Source organism: Crinia signifera, chromosome 1 (genome assembly GCF_055691185.1).
Source record: "Crinia signifera chromosome 1, ASM5569118v1, whole genome shotgun sequence".
In the NCBI taxonomy this organism is placed as follows: Eukaryota; Metazoa; Chordata; class Amphibia; order Anura; family Myobatrachidae; genus Crinia; species Crinia signifera.
In genome coordinates, this window is record NC_139217.1 from 112,789,845 (window position 1) to 112,806,690 (window position 16,846).

Here is a 16,846-nt window from a genome sequence, read left to right on the forward strand (position 1 = left end):
TGAACATGGTGGTGTATGTAGTGGCAAGCGGTCCCACGGCAGCAACGCATCACATGGGAACATCCCGGCCTGCTCACATGTGATGCATTGCTGCCGTGGGACTGCTTGCCATGACATAAGTGCCACGTGTGAAGGTTTAGCAGGAAAGCCCACCCACCCAAAAAAACATGAAAACACATTTGAACATGGTGGTGTATGTAGTGGCAAGCGGTCCCACGGCAGCAACGCATCACATGGGAACATCCCGGCCTGCTCACATGTGATGCATTGCTGCCGTGGGACTGCTTGCCATGACATGCACCATTTTAAGGTGCATGCTGCTGGCCTCCAAATAAACAAGAAGGAGAACCAAGTAAAATAAAGTACACAAACTATTTTTTGACTTTATAATGCAAACCGTTATAAATTTTTTCGTATAAAGAGTGTACTACTGCTACGCCTTTTTGGATTTTTGTAATTTTTTGGGCTACGGTATGGACTTTCCCGCTTAGTTCTTGTAGACATTTATGGACTTGTGTCATGTTTTCTTGCATTGTGCTTTCGTCGCTGGACGTGTCAGGTGATGGTGTGTTCTTCTCCCCCTCTGCACTGACATCTGAAATCTCGATGATATCTATAATAAGTACAGATAAAGAAATGTTTACCTTTCCACAAATGATACGTCACTATCCCATAAAGATGATTTGCAGTATACACTCACCATCTACACTGCTGGTGATCGCAATCACTTGGTGGCCCTCTGTGGTCCCTTCCATCGGCTGCGCAGCCTGGATATCATCTATAGTGACAAGGTAAAGTGACATATTACTACCCCTTGTTGTGTGTATAAAACATGTGTTGTTCTGTTGGTGTGCTGGTACAAAACCTTACCTGTTGTACTCTCCTTCTTTATTTTTAGGTTGGAGGCCCTGTCTCTGCCTTCCTCATGCCTTCTCCTGGATTGGATTTCCTCTGAGTAAATAAAAACAAGCAACATGTCAGCAAAACACTCAAAATGTAATGGATCATGACAGTATATTAATAAAGCCACCTAGGGCATTGGACTCACTTCTTTTAATAATTCCACGAATTTTCTTCAGCTTGGCCTGCTCCTTGTGCTTCAGGTCCGACCACCGTTTTTGGAGCTGGTATTTGGACCTTCTTTTCCCAAACTTCTCCTTTATCTCCTTGCATACACGCTGCATAATAATTTCTTTTCTGTAATTTGTCTTGGGGTATGTTTTTCTCGAACAATCGTAGTCCCTTCTATCCAGCATTTTGACCATCAGTTCCACCTCTGCAGATGACATGGCGGATGCGCGCGTCACTTTTTTCTCCTTGTTGTCCTGTCTGTCAGCGATTTCTTTATCTGTGGTTATCACTGATTTGGAAATCAAAGGTTCTGTACTGGCCTCCCCCATATGCGGTGGCGCCAGACCCTCCGACATGGCTCCTCGATGTCCCGTGTCTGTGTGACGCGAAGCACGTGAGTGGGGCGGAGATTCCTGTGCTCATCCAATCACTGTGTTTCAAGCCACGTTCTGCACGAAAGAATATTCCGTCGTTGCTGTTGGATTGATCGGAGCAGCGCAGCGAATTTTCCGGACTGTATCGACATTTATTTCGGTGAGTATTAAAACAAAATGTGTAGTTTTCTATGACAGGGACTTCAATCTGTGGGCCAGGGGTATGCTGGGGCTTGTAGTGACCGTGTATCCTATGTTCCACAGACTTTCAACTCCTGTACTATAGCTACAGTATATCTAGTGGCCCACAGACTGAACACCTGTACATTAAATGGTTTATGGTGTGCTTTTTGTATCAAGAAAATAATATGCCTTTTTATTTTATTTTTTGGCACAGAAATTCAACCATGGCAGAAAAAAATGTCGAATTTATGAAGGATTTCATTGAGGCCTACAGGGATCAGAATTGTTTATGGAACACCAAATCCAGAGACCATTCGAATAGGCAGAAGAGGCTATCTGCTCTGGAGGAGCTGGTGAGGGTGAGCCAGACATACTACCCCATAGCAAATGTGGAGTGGGTCCGGACTCGCATTGCTAATATGAGGACCGTATTTAAAAAGGAATTAAATAAGGTTGAGTCCTCAAAGCGGTCTGGGGCAGGGGCAGACCAAGTGTATGTGCCCAGGCTGTGGTACTATGACCTGCTGGCCTTCACGGTGGACCAGGAGCTGCCCAGGGATTCGGTCGGCAACACTTCAAGGAACCAGCCTGCACCCTCCACCTCCGCGTGCACCCAAGAGGTTTCAGATGACACCATTTGCGGCACAGTAAGTAGACGGATTTTTTTTGAAAAATTTTTTGCACACAAGATAAATATAACAGCAAGTACAGTATAAAAATTGTGAACATGTAAAATTAAAAGGGGGGGGTATCGCCCCCTGCAACTGACCTCTCTGTTGGGCACAACAGAGAGGTCAGTTGCAGGGGGCGATACCCCACCCTTTTGGTTCTACATCGTCAATTTGACCTTCTCTGTGGCCCTAATTCTGGTTCTTCTCAGTGGTGGAGCTATACTCTTATCCGCCTGGGAAGACAGTGATCAATATTCAGACATCGCAAGTGCATTTCCCACATTTTTTGTATTTGGAAGTTTTGGTTGCCATTGGTAATCCCTGGTATCTACACTGTTGTAGTCTTTCTGGCGCGGATTATTGTAATATTTTTTTGTGGTGTAAAATTAACGAAATAATATCATTCTGCCAATCCACAGCGCCAACACCAATAAAATACTGCATGTATTCATACCTGGTTAATTTAGCACGCATAGATGCATTTCTGGTGTTTAAATTAGTATTTGTTATGTCTGGTATCTAAATAATTAGTTTCCAGAGATGCCAATCATAACGCCTCTTCAACTAGCTCACTTTCATCCATGGCAGCAACATGGTGGTGTGTGGGCTGCGTTCTTCTGCGTAGATATAAAAATATATGGAAGTCTTAAAAATCTATAGTGATACATCATCTTGTTTTGTTACAGCCATCGCTATTTGAGGAGGAGTCTTCGGCATCGCTGGAGGTGGCATCACAGCTGCCTTCACCGACCCTCTGCTCCACCCCCACACCAACCGCCACGACCAGCGGTGAACCTCCATCAAGCGCTCAAAGTGCAGCAGAAGCACCATCAAGAAGAGGGCGCAAAAGGCCGAGGCAGACTCCAGATGCTGCGGACGTGGCAACCACCAAGATCCTGGAGTCTGCCAACAGATTGATGAGCATGGATGAGGATGATGCGGACCGGGTGGGGAGCGTATTAGCGGACAATTTGAGAAAGTTGGACCCGGCTACAAGGGTGGAGGTAGAGCGCATATTTTATGAGACGCTGTACCGGGCCCGTGTGGGGACTCTGACCCGGCACACACGTCTCACCGATGAGACCCCTCTGCCTAGGGTTGAATTTCAACCCATCAGCCCAGCTCCTATACCCCAACAAGCTGTATTTCACCCGGTGCAATATCCCCAGTATCACCATTTACAGCCACCAACTGGGCAAAGGCAGCACCAACCGGCAACGGCGGCTAATACGCTCCCACCAGGTCCACCTGGTGGCCCCTTCCAAACTCCATCTCCCTCCCAACCACCGATGGATACAGGGGATTATGGGGTGGGCCAAGTTTACCACCAGATGTAAATATTTTATATAGTTGATTTAATTGCATTTTTGTTTTAATAATATAGTTTAAATATTTTTATGTTTAAGTATTTCTTTATTATTTATTTCCTTGTTATTTATGTTATATTTTTTATAAGTTTATAAGTTAATAATTTATACAAAAATTAAAAATTCTGTAATCTAGTTGGTGTCCGTGTGAAAATATCATTTACCATGCAGGGTGACTATAGGGCACAGATATACATATGGGGTACATGCATGTTGTTTCAATATTTACCTTCATGTATTGCTCCTGGAGACTGTACAAAAGTACCAGGAGAAATTGGCATAGAAATAGGTGTGGTGGAGCAACTACTTGCTAGTACATAAACACCAGTACTGGGTACAGTCTGCACTCCAGGTGCCGTGGCATTGTGCCCTCCAGGAATGCCTGGCACCTGAGTACTACCACTCACTTGCCGTGATTCGGCCTCCACCTCCCCCTCCTTGCTGCAATAAGACGCAGAGGACAACTTGTGCGGAACTGTGAGTATACAAATTTTATTGGCAAAATATTGATTAGTACACACCAAAAAACAATATATTTACAATGACAAAAACGTACATTTTTAAGCAATCATGTCATTCTGCCACTCCACAGCCCCAACACCATTGAAATAATCCAAGTACTCGTCTCTTGACAACTTTGCTTGCGTTGATGCATTTCTGGTGTTTAAATTATTTGCCAAAGCTGTCAGACCAATAGGCTCGTCAACAACTTGGCTGTCGTCCACTGTAGCCCCCAGTTGTTGTGTGTGCACCGCTTTTCTGCGCATGTAGTTGTGCAGCACACAGCAGGCCTGCACCACTTTGTCAATCTTATCTAGGCGCAGATTGATGGCACTGTGAAAAATTCTGAATTTATTACTCAGAATCCCAAACGCATTTTCAACCACTCGCCTGGCACGTGACAGGCGATAGTTAAAAATGCGCCGTTCCCTGTTCAGTGCCCTTTGTGGGTAGGGTTTAAGGACATTAGGGTGCAATGCAAAGGCCTCATCCGCCACAAAAACAAAGTTCAAACCGTGCTCATTTTCAGTCCGCTCTGGCAGATTCAGTAGATTTTTTTTCAGTTGGTCGTGGAAAAAGGTATACTCCAGGGCTCCTCCATCTGAAACTCTACCATTTTTCCCAATGTCCACAAATACAAACTCGTATCGAGCATTAGCGATGGCCATTAGAACAATGCTGAAGAACCCCTTATAGTTATAATAAAAAGAGCCACTCTTTGCAGGGGGCATGATTCTGACGTGTTTGCCATCGATAGCTCCACCACAATTAGGGAAATTCCAAAGATCACGGAAATCACGTGCAATATTTTGCCACTCCTCCTTGGTCGATGGAAACTGCAATATAAAAGTATACGCGTATTATTAATCTGTTGGGTTGATTTTAGACACATCAGCCCTCCCCCATTGCAGCCTCAAAGCTATTACCCGCCTTATCAAAATGACCCCCCACCCACTGGTGTAAAAGATTACATTAACAGGCATTGTAATGATATACATATAGGGTACAGGTATGTGCACAGCTATACATATGGGGGACATGTATGTAATTTCTATATTTACCTTCATGTATTTCTCCTGTAGAACTTGGACGATGGCATCACAGGTGTCTGGTATTATCAACCCCAGCGCTTGAGATGATATTGCGGTTGTGAATCTCAGGTCGGCAAGGGTCCTGCCTGTTGCCAGATAACGCAGCGTTGCCACCAGTCTCTGCTCTGCAGAAATAGGCCTCCTGAAATAGGTGTCCTCTCTCTCTATTAAAGGGGTAACCAGTGTCAGCAGCTCCATGAAGGTAGCGTCATCCATACGGAGATAATTCCTGAAATCATCAGGATTGTTCTCCCGTATCTCCTGTAGCAATGGCATGTGGGAGAAGGTGTCTCTCCTCAGAAGCCAGTCTCTGGTCCAGCAGCTCCGATTCTTGGTCCTTTTTCTTTTTTTAATAGCCCGCAATCTGATGGCCATAGCAGCCAAAATGCACGCACGAGCCTTCCTTCTCCTCAAGCTCATGATTAAAAAGGCCCAAATGCACCGATAGACGAACGTACGTACGTATATCCAGTACAGCTAGCAATGGATATGAATAGTCACGGCTCTATTCACTGTACTACACGAACGATTCTTTGTTCCGTGATCACGCCTCGTTTTGCTATGCTCTTTTAATCCAGCCCATTATGATAATGTTGTGTACATTTTTATCGTTCGAATAGCCAGAACGGGAGAGTGTGTACGGTGGTACAATCTTTTTCTTGCGATTGTTTGGACGGGAGTACATCGGACGTCGCCAGTAAAATTGTACATATGTGTACGCGCAGATCGGTCGTATGTTTCGGACGGCCGAACGTGTATTCGGTCGATCGAACGGTCGCAAGAAAAATGAAATTGTACATATGTGTACCCAGCTTTAGTTAGGGCTCTGGCCTTGGGTATAAATTTCTTGTACAATTGGACACACAACAATTACAATCAACAATAAGATTGTGATCTGTCAAATAAGGTCAATAGTTTAATCTAATGAGATCTGCAACCAGAAGAACTGTATTATAATGTACTGTTCAAAAAGAAAGCAACCTTATAACAAGTCCCTTATAGACAAAGGCTGAAATGTAATAGGATGAGAGATTCAGACAGTGAGAGATTTGGTAAGAAATCTCCAGTGACATTAAAGCGGCAATCATTTACACTTCAAAATCAAACTGGATTTGCACTGTAAATGATTAGCAGGGGTGCCCTGGATTGGTTGTCCATGATCAAATTTAGGTTGTTTATTGCCAAAGTAATAGCCAAATTGTGGACAAACAGGTGAATCCTTATAATTCCCACATAACTGACCCTAAGGATAAGCTATAAACACAATTTTATTAACTTAATATTTTTTCTGACTTTCTTAATGAGAAACTTTTGGTCTAGGTCCATTAAAAACTTTCTGATACTCTGGGATGCCGTGATTCCACAAAGTTTGGAAGTAATTCAGTAATCCCCTGCAGTAAGTAATGAAAAGAAGTTTGTAGTTTGCTGAAACCTAAGGAACATTAGTACTTCTAATTACCTTGTACTGTAAATAATGATAATCCAAATGAATCATTACATTAAACCTTAAATTTAAGCAGGGGAGAACTTTCCTTTGACCGGTGATACATTTTATCATCAGACACAGTAAATCAAGAGACAGTTCCGCATGAATAACCTTAATTTAAAAATTACTCATGGATTTATTGTCACTCGGAATGAATATTATTTCTTGTAGTGATGCAAGATGTTTCTATTCTGGGGCAAGAGCAAGTGGATGCACTTTTTCCTCCATGTAGAATCCAGAAGGGCAGCCAGCTGTTACATTAGCAGATCTACAAGTGCATTGAACTGTATCATTAACAGAGGTTGAATATACCTTGAATTTTAACCACTTTATAAAAGTTTTCTCTTTATTAAAGCTTTGACCCTACTTTTTTGGTATTTTCAATACCAAAAAATTTACAACAAAATAAAAAATGTAAACGATTTTATAATTTTTTTTTACTATATACAGGAAATGATGACACATTTCATAAATGGAACAAAACAGTAGTCATGAGTTATAACTGGATGCCATACATGCATAAAATGCCTTCATACAGTAATGTCATTCAGAAGCAAATGTTTTACATCTGTTTGAAAACTTTTGTTGTCATTTTGCCAGTTGGCCAAAAGCTGTTAGAAGTTCTGATAGATATGGGAATAAACCGCAGGTGCAAAGAACATATACATGAAAAGCATTATAGGATAGCCATTGAGGTAAAAGTCAGACAAAAAGAAAAATAGGTTCACAATAGACAACAAAGCAAAACTACAGAAAAACAGCAAGCGATAGGTGACCACCTAATCAATTCTATTTTTTGTAAGCTGGGACAGGAAAACTCTTTCATGGTAAGATGATAAAGGGACAATTCAATGCAGTCACATTACGGATAATTATGGAAGAGGAACATTGCTCATTTTATCACATATCTCTACAAGGATGCAAGGTAAAAGGAGTGATGTTGTACCTGCAATGAGCTTCTGATGGAACTCTGCCAAGGTCACTTACAATTCAATTGCACCCTGCAGTAGGTGAACATGTAAGCTATTAAAGCAATCTCACATACATTGTTCCGCTTTAATTAGAGTTAAGTGCCTTTCTAAGCATGCGGCTACTACACCTAGAGTCCATATTTTTCATAAACCAAATAATGATGTGTACACATGGTGAGATACTGGGCGGTATTCAATGACCTGAATCGCTGGTCACAGCGATTCAGGTATCACATTCGCCAGTCAATCGCCGGTTTTTTGACGGCGATTCGCCACGCGTAGGGATTCGTCTGAAGTCGCCGGGACTAGCTGTGTCACCCTATTCAACGTGGCTGAGAATCGCCGCCCCCAACGGCGATTCTCAGCCAATCCAGCGTATCTGGTGACTGGGTGGAGGGCGGGTGTATATATTCCCGCTCTTCCATCTAATATATAAGTGACTTCCCTGCTGCGTAGCTCTGCTATTAGCTTTCAGCAGGGGTGGAGTGAGTTGCTGCAGCTAATAGTTCTCCCTGAACACGTGCAGAGAGCAGAGAGCAGAGAGCAGAGAGCAGAGAGCAGAGCCTGGAGCCTGGAGCCTGGAGTGGAGTGCATATTTTCTTTTGCAGGTGAGTATTGTGATGTGTTTGTACTGCAATGCTATGGGGGTTTGTTGTATGGGGTGGGTGAGTGTTTGTTTGTTTGCAGTATGTGTGCCCCCCGTTTTTTGGGGGGGTTTTAAACTTTTTTTTGCTTGAGTGTTTTTTTTTTTTTTTTTTTACTGTGCATGGTGCAATGTGCAGCCATGCTGCATGCTTGTTTGGGGTGCTGGAGTGTTGTGGTGGGTGCCCTTCATGCTTTGGGCGTGGTCGTGAGTCCCCATTTTAAAATGACTGCAGCCAAAAAAAAGGAAAAAAAAAAAAAAACCTGCAGCCATTTTAAAATGGGGGCCCTGGGTCACGAACATAGCATGTCGGGATCCCCCCCACTACACCCCAGCATCCCTGACAAGCATGCCTGCACCTTGCACCCCTCTTGGGTTCGCCTCGCCCCTAAGTGTCATTTTCACAAAATTGCCTGTTTGGGTTTTTTTTTATTGTGGATCATGTGTGGGTGCCATGTGCGGCCATGCTGCATGCTTGTTTGGGGTGCTGGAGTGTTGTGGTGGGTGCCCTTCATGCTTTGGGCGTGGTCGTGAGTCCCCATTTTAAAATGACTGCAGCCAAAAAAAAGGAAAAAAAAAAAAAACCTGCAGCCATTTTAAAATGGGGGCCCTGGGTCACGAACATAGCATGTCGGGATCCCCCCCACTACACCCCAGCATCCCTGACAAGCATGCCTGCACCTTGCACCCCTCTTGGGTTCGCCTCGCCCCTAAGTGTCATTTTCACAAAATTGCCTGTTTGGGGTTTTTTTTATTGTGGATCATGTGTGGGTGCCATGTGCGGCCATGCTGCATGCTTGTTTGGGGTGCTGGAGTGTTGTGGTGGGTGCCCTTCATGCTTTGGGCGTGGTCGTGAGTCCCCATTTTAAAATGACTGCAGCCAAAAAAAAGGAAAAAAAAAAAAAAACCTGCAGCCATTTTAAAATGGGGGCCCTGGGTCACGAACATAGCATGTCGGGATCCCCCCCACTACACCCCAGCATCCCTGACAAGCATGCCTGCACCTTGCACCCCTCTTGGGTTCGCCTCGCCCCTAAGTGTCATTTTCACAAAATTGCCTGTTTGGGTTTTTTTTTATTGTGGATCATGTGTGGGTGCCATGTGCGGCCATGCTGCATGCTTGTTTGGGGTGCTGGAGTGTTGTGGTGGGTGCCCTTCATGCTTTGGGCGTGGTCGTGAGTCCCCATTTTAAAATGACTGCAGCCAAAAAAAATGAAAAAAAAAAAAAAAACCTGCAGCCATTTTAAAATGGGGGCCCTGGGTCACGAACATAGCATGTCGGGATCCCCCCCACTACACCCCAGCATCCCTGACAAGCATGCCTGCACCTTGCACCCCACTTGGGTTCGCCTCGCCCCTAAGTGTCATTTTCACAAAATTGCCTGTTTGGGTTTTTTTTTATTGTGGATCATGTGTGGGTGCCATGTGCGGCCATGCTGCATGCTTGTTTGGGGTGCTGGAGTGTTGTGGTGGGTGCCCTTCATGCTTTGGGCGTGGTCGTGAGTCCCCATTTTAAAATGACTGCAGCCAAAAAAAATGGAAAAAAAAAAAAAAACCTGCAGCCATTTTAAAATGGGGGCCCTGGGTCACGAACATAGCATGTCGGGATCCCCCCCACTACACCCCAGCATCCCTGACAAGCATGCCTGCACCTTGCACCCCTCTTGGGTTCGCCTCGCCCCTAAGTGTCATTTTCACAAAATTGCCTGTTTGGGTTTTTTTTATTGTGGATCATGTGTGGGTGCCATGTGCGGCCATGCTGCATGCTTGTTTGGGGTGCTGGAGTGTTGTGGTGGGTGCCCTTCATGCTTTGGGCGTGGTCGTGAGTCCCCATTTTAAAATGACTGCAGCCAAAAAAAATGGAAAAAAAAAAAAAAACCTGCAGCCATTTTAAAATGGGGGCCCTGGGTCACGAACATAGCATGTCGGGATCCCCCCCACTACACCCCAGCATCCCTGACAAGCATGCCTGCACCTTGCACCCCTCTTGGGTTCGCCTCGCCCCTAAGTGTCATTTTCACAAAATTGCCTGTTTGGGTTTTTTTTATTGTGGATCATGTGTGGGTGCCATGTGCGGCCATGCTGCATGCTTGTTTGGGGTGCTGGAGTGTTGTGGTGGGTGCCCTTCATGCTTTGGGCGTGGTCGTGAGTCCCCATTTTAAAATGACTGCAGCCAAAAAAAAAGGAAAAAAAAAAAAAAACCTGCAGCCATTTTAAAATGGGGACCCTGGGTCACGAACATAGCATGTCGGGATCCCCCCCACTACACCCCAGCATCCCTGACAAGCATGCCTGCACCTTGCACCCCTCTTGGGTTCGCCTCGCCCCTAAGTGTCATTTTCACAAAATTTTCTTAAGGTAGGTTAATTGCACAGTAAAGGTAAAAAAATGTAAATTAATATTGCTATATCTGTGTTTATATTCCACAGGAATGTCTCATCGGACAAGGACCGTGGAACCCCTTTCCCCTCTTCTTTCTATTTCAGGTGAGACGAGTCCAGTGCAGATGACTACAAGGGAGGAAGATGGTGATAGGATATCCACAAGTAACCCTGGCCGGCCGATGCAGGACGACATGGAGCATGGAGATCGAGAAGGAACACCTCAATCAAGACAAACAACTAAAAGGAGAAGGACACAGGTAACTTCTTTAAAACTTGATGAATAGACAGGTTTCGCCACAACGCACTAGCGCGTATTTTACCCTAAAAGTGGGCGCCGGGACCCATTAAACAGTGGCCACCGGACGCCGATGACTGTAGGTTTTATATATTTTGCTGCCGCTGCGCATCACGAACCCTGCATGAGAGCAGGTTAACTTTTCAAACTCTGCATCCTAAGTCCACTCTGCTGTTGAGAGCAGTGGGGAGGGGTGGGGGGTGGGGACAGGATAGGATGCTGTAACAGCCGCTCTCAGCAGAGTAGATCTGCGCACTGTCAGGGTGGCGGGGTAAAGGATGATGCAAATGTGACTTAGATCAGCGTGTCAGCTGGTCCAGTCCCCCGCCGCGTTGATAGCCTGCTCACCTACTCTGCTGACCCCCCCCCCTTGGCAACCAGTGTGAAGATCCCGGGATCATGCAGCAGCGCAGCGCGACTTAAGCCTCACGCAGAGCCCCGGGGTCACTCCTAGTTTCAAAGATTGCACAGGAATAAACAATAGCAAAGCAAAGTATTACCTTTATTTTACACACGGGTTCTACATGTAAAATCAGCATTTAAAGTCTATATACATTATATACAGAAAGGTCATCAGTATTATTCACGTTATCAGAACCTTACCATGTTATCCTTCAGATTAACATCAGATGGCCAGGACACGCTAGTCCACAACTCCCAGCGCTGACGCTCGGACACTTCTCTGCCTCTCTCTCCCTGCAAACACCCACTTAAATCCCAAAGGCACCCCTCTCCACCACCCTCTGGAATTTTTAACCCTTCCTATGCTGGGTGCGGTTGCATGATATATAAAGAGGCCCTTTGATCCCTGAACCAAAAAATATACACAAACTAAACAGATTCTAATCTAAGCTTTTGGTCGCTTCTAGCCGGACCATTTGACTCTAGATATACAGTTATATTCTTTAGGTATTAAGCATTCGGGAAGACTGCCATAATTAACTTCATTGTAGCAAATCCCTTATTCATGCTACCATCACAGTTTACTAACAACATAACCAGGAGGCAGTGACGTAACCACGGGCAACGCTTATCCTCCCAGTTTCTCTTGTGTTCATAAAACGCTCTTCTTGCCTTCATATGCATATGTAGCAGTATGGGATACAGTATACAAAGCTTAGGGAACATATTACAGCCATTTACATAACATGAGGGAATATTTCCCTCCAGTAGCACACATACTCATCCTAATTGAATAACCTGTTTGGATTATTCAGTATAACATCCTATTATTGTCCGACATACAGCCCTGTGATGTCCCCTATATACAGCAGTCTGGGGAACCCAGCTCAGATATGAATACAGTCCGTGATAATTTCCGGTTATCGCCGGCATTTTGCAGTTCTCTTTGCTGAAACGCAGAAAGATGCAGGAGAACAACATATGACGGAAAGGGGCGTGGCCAAATACTTAATACATCATGAAGTTAATGTTTAATATATGCTAAATCTATGTGTAATTTTGCTGACACTGTTTGTTTTTTAAAGGCTACAGACAGAACACTGGACGAACAACCCAGTGGTTCTGGGGTCCAACCACCCGTAGCGAGAAAGAAACCTGGCAGGAAAAAAAAGGTTCCCCTAGACCAACTTGCCGAGGGAGAAGAAGAGAGCATCCCGTTCACTACTGCAGAAAGCAACGTGCTGGTTGAAATGGTCCACAAGTTCTATGACCAACTGTGTGGACAAAGAAGACAGGAAACGAGCAGTAGAGAGCGTAAAAGAATATGGGCCTCGATTGCAGAGAAGGTTCATTGCATTATTTTTTTTAAATAAATCCATTTAAAAAAGTGCATTATTTGATTGTTTATAATGTGATGTTTTGAATCTTAGATTACAGCAGTGAGTGGCAACGTCAGGTCGATCGACAAATGCCACAAACGATACAATGATTGTCGACGGCACACAAAACGGAAGATGGGCCAAGTCAGGCAACATATAATTGAGACTGGAGGCAGACCACCATTACAAGTTTCATGGCAGCCGTGGGAACGAGCCATCCAGGAACACATGAATCCAATCATGGTGGAAGGTGTTCCAGGCTCTGTGGAGTCCAATGTCCGCAGAGCAGAAGTGTTGAATGCTCTGGAAGCGCAAATTCCACCTGCGCAACGAAGAAGACGGAAGACAACACCTGCAGAAACAGCACCTTCGCAAACTCAGGAGCAGGGTAATTATTTGTACTACTTTGCTCTCTCTAAAATTATATTGCAATGTTCTAAAATGTATATTCTCATTTCAACAGTTGTCGTTGCTGAAGATCGGACAGAAGACACCCATGTAAGCCAACCGGCTGAAGAACCGTCAACACAGGAAGAGACCATCACCCTGGATCTGTACTCGATCAGTCAGTTTGAATCGTCCATTCAAACAGAAGACACCTCTCAAGGATTTGAAGACAGCAGCTTGCAAACCCCACTGGGTGAAGAAGGATCTACAGCAAGTGGAGGATTGGCCCATCAGCTTCCAAGTTATCATCATTCCATCCAGGACATCGAGGAAGCGTCTGAAGATGAGGAGGAGGTGGATCCCACCAGACCACCACTGATGGATTGTAAGCTTTTGCCATTTGTTTGTAACCTTGTGTTTTTTTTTTATTTTTTTAAAGATTACATTGTGTGGAATTGATAAAATTTATTTATCTTGTCCTTTTTTTTTTATAGCCGGAATGCAGCTCGTGGAGGACATCCAGAGAGAACAGGCTCCAACGCGCGTCCATAGAGTCCGGCAATTGGCATCTGAAATAGAAGATCATCAGAACCAGTACCGGATCATGATGGAGCAGAGGATGACAGCCATGGAGAAGCATCTTGAAACACTGGCCACAACGATGTCCGACATCGAGCGAAGACGCCAGGAGGATTGGGCCGAAATAGAGCGAAGACGGCATGAAGACTGGGTGGAATCCGAACGCAGACGTCGAGAGGATAACCAGGTGATGATGACCGGGATCTACAAGTTGGTTGAGAATGCAGCGTGTCAACAGGAGACCCTGAGACAAATTTCCACCTGCCAGACACAAATTGCGGCAAGCTGCATGATGATCGCCAGTTCCCTGCAGCGGAGATACTATCCGGACAACGTGGGACAACCAGCGAGAGCCACCCCTTCACCGTGGATGCCACCATCTTCATCAAGTCGGCATCAGGAGCCTGCGCATCTCCAAACATCGTGGGCTGGATCTTCTCAGGCATACCAAGGCTACGCTGGAATGTATCCACCTCCTCCACCCTCCAGCCAAAGACCAAGGACGCCACCACATCGCACATCTCCTGCTCGAGCTTCAACCGCCCAAAGGCCGGGACCGGCGGAGGAGGACCCTGCACAGTGAACACGGTCGTATATTTCCATTTATTTTACATGTTGTTTGTTTTTATGTTAATATACAAAGCTTTCTTTTCTCCTACTTTCAGTTTGTCTTTTCTTATGATTATTTAACCCTTGCAAATTTTTTCTACAGCTGTGTTCACTAAGGAGTTGGGCGTAACAGTTATGCAATGCATGCGCGTGCATGCATTGATAATTGTTGGGAAATGATGAAAGCTCCTTACATATGGTGGATGTAATAATGGGCCATAAAAAGAGCAATCTGATCCCACATTTCTACCCTTGTAATGCAACCTTTAAACCATTTGTTAATATTTATCAAAATTACACCCAGTGCAAACACCTTTTTTTTTTTTTTCATTTTTTCAGGGTGCAGTGCATTGGAAATTGATTTTCAACTCCTAAAATCCAAAACGGGGAGAATGCCAAAGCTACATACCTATTGGTGAGTAATACCCAAGTGCACCCTCTAATCTATCTTGTCCCCAAATCTTGTCCCTTGTGTTAACGCACAGACCAGGTGCATTTGAAGTGTGGCTGGCTTGTGCGTTACCACAACGCTTACTCTGCATCCGGTGCCCACAACTTGCAAGTCACATCTTGTCCCTTGTGCTAACGCCCAGACCAGGCGCATTTGAAGTGTGGCTGGCTTGTGCGTTACCACAACGCTTACTCTGCCTCCGGTGCCCACAACTTGCAAGTCACATCTTGTCCCTTGTGCTAACGCACAGACCAGGCGCATTTGAAGTGTGGCTGGCTTGTGCGTTACCACAACGCTTACTCTGCATCCGGTGCCCACAACTTGCAAGTCACATCTTGTCCCTTGTGCTAACGCACAGACCAGGCGCATTTGAAGTGTGGCTGGCTTGTGCGTTACCACAACGCTTACTCTGCATCCGGTGCCCACAACTTGCAAGTCACATCTTGTCCCTTGTGCTAACGCACAGACCAGGCGCATTTGAAGTGTGGCTGGCTTGTGCGTTACCACAACGCTTACTCTGCATCCGGTGCCCACAACTTGCAAGTCACATCTTGTCCCTTGTGCTAACGCACAGACCAGGCGCATTTGAAGTGTGGCTGGCTTGTGCGTTACCACAACGCTTACTCTGCATCCGGTGCCCACAACTTGCAAGTCACATCTTGTCCCTTGTGCTAACGCACAGACCAGGCGCATTTGAAGTGTGGCTGGCTTGTGCGTTTCCACAACGCTTACTCTGCATCCGGTGCCCACAACTTGCAAGTCACATCTTGTCCCTTGTGCTAACGCACAGACCAGGCGCATTTGAAGTGTGGCTGGCTTGTGCGTTACCACAACGCTTACTCTGCATCCGGTGCCCACAACTTGCAACTCACATCTTTTCCCAAATAGGTTTTTGATACCAATTACAAAACTTTGCTCTCCTTTTTTGCAGGTTATACCGACGGTAAGGATGAAGAATTGACACCGGGAAAGTCTTTACCATGGTATTAATTTATTTCGGAATTTAACATGTGAAAAAAAGTTAAATAAAGTTTTTCAAATATATTGACTGCTTTCTTGCTTCTGAATGTTATTAAAAAGGTATCAGATGAGTATTATTCCATTTTTCAGTTGTGAACCATTTTCTTTTGAAACGACTGAAAAAAATGATAAAGGGGTCAGTGTCAGATAAATATTAAGGTTTTTTTTTTATTTTACATGCATACAAGCTAGGAGTTTCCAGATTGGTGCCGGTTTACACCAAGTACTTTTTGGGTTTATATTTCACTGATACTCCTATTTCTAAGCTTTTCCTTAAATATGTCATTATTGCCAAATACACCTAAATAGATTTCTGAAGGTGTCTCAGTGAAATATTGGGAGCAATCCCCGCCATCTCATAACAGTAGTGATTGATCCAAAAAGCGAATTTCTGGGCCTATTACAGGGTGATAGTTTCAGAAAGCAAATGATTTTGGGAGAGTGTTCCCATAGCTTAGATAACTTAGATTTGACCATATAATTGATTGATTTATCACTATTTTCAATAGTTTAAAAACTCTGCCAAAATCAAACACAAACTCAAGCTAGCTATATTCCATTTGACATGAACTGGTTTCATGGACGAGAGGTAAATAAACATGTAAAATTTATTGATGAGAAACAACATTACTTAACACCTTGCACGCACATGACAGGTACAGCCTTTGGTCCTGCAGGTCTTGTTCACTTTAGGGGTTCACCCGCTGGAGACTTCCCCGTCCAGAGACCAGCAAAAGAAACTGCAAAGAAGAAAGAAGGGGTTAATGATCGGTGACTGTCTCCTATAGCCTCCCACCACCAGTCCCCCACGTAGTTCCATACTCACCCCAGATTTGGTTTTAATGAATGTGCTCGCACATGACAGGTACAGCCTTTGGTCCTGCAGGTCCTGTACACTTTAGGGGTTCACCCGCTGGAGACTTCCCCGTCCAGAGACCAGCAAAAGAAACTGCAAAGAAGAAAGAAGGGGTTAATGATCGGT

General features: G+C 44.7%; 2 protein-coding genes and 1 long non-coding RNA gene across 4 annotated transcripts; 2 read left to right on the top strand and 1 right to left on the bottom strand.

The window, feature by feature from the left end:
- Positions 1-222: 222 nt before the first annotated feature.
- Positions 223-6,057, top strand: LOC146059410 (uncharacterized). Of its 2 annotated transcripts, XM_083171626.1 has the most exons (3): positions 223-791; positions 899-2,275; positions 2,986-6,057. In XM_083171626.1, exons 2-3 carry the CDS (start codon positions 1,784-1,786, stop codon positions 3,634-3,636), a joined length of 1,143 nt encoding a protein of 380 aa, XP_083027752.1. In that variant the 5' UTR covers positions 223-791; positions 899-1,783; the 3' UTR covers positions 3,637-6,057. The 2 variants fall into 2 exon arrangements, with proteins under 2 accessions (XP_083027752.1, XP_083027744.1); XM_083171618.1 differs by having other exon boundaries at positions 223-2,275.
- Positions 6,058-7,576: 1,519 nt separating this feature from the next.
- Positions 7,577-14,367, top strand: LOC146053326 (uncharacterized). Its single transcript, XM_083168000.1, has 7 exons — positions 7,577-7,669; positions 8,242-8,323; positions 10,788-10,999; positions 12,525-12,785; positions 12,870-13,206; positions 13,282-13,590; positions 13,700-14,367. The coding sequence occupies exons 1-7, from the start codon at positions 7,577-7,579 to the stop codon at positions 14,365-14,367; spliced, it is 1,962 nt and encodes a 653-aa protein (XP_083024126.1).
- Positions 14,368-15,815: 1,448 nt separating this feature from the next.
- LOC146059421 (uncharacterized) lies at positions 15,816-16,581 on the bottom strand. The gene is made up of 2 exons (XR_014470232.1): positions 16,503-16,581; positions 15,816-15,980 (listed from the first exon to the last, which is right to left on the bottom strand). It is a non-coding gene; the product is annotated as an uncharacterized LOC146059421 (long non-coding RNA).
- Positions 16,582-16,846: the final 265 nt, after the last annotated feature.

What these genes read in the sequence shown, in the direction of transcription:
- LOC146053326 (XM_083168000.1), top strand. Translation starts at nt 7,577, where the DNA reads ATGATAAAGGGACAATTCAATGCAGTCACATTACGGATAATTATGGAA. An exon ending in TATCTCTACAAGGATGCAAG is followed by an intron (nt 7,670 to 8,241) that starts GTAAAAGGAGTG and finishes GAACACGTGCAG; the next exon opens with AGAGCAGAGAGCAGAGAGCA. An exon ending in CTAAAAGGAGAAGGACACAG is followed by an intron (nt 11,000 to 12,524) that starts GTAACTTCTTTA and finishes TGTTTTTTAAAG; the next exon opens with GCTACAGACAGAACACTGGA.
- LOC146059410 (XM_083171618.1), top strand. Translation starts at nt 1,784, where the DNA reads ATGGTGTGCTTTTTGTATCAAGAAAATAATATGCCTTTTTATTTTATT. An exon ending in ATGACACCATTTGCGGCACA is followed by an intron (nt 2,276 to 2,985) that starts GTAAGTAGACGG and finishes GTTTTGTTACAG; the next exon opens with CCATCGCTATTTGAGGAGGA.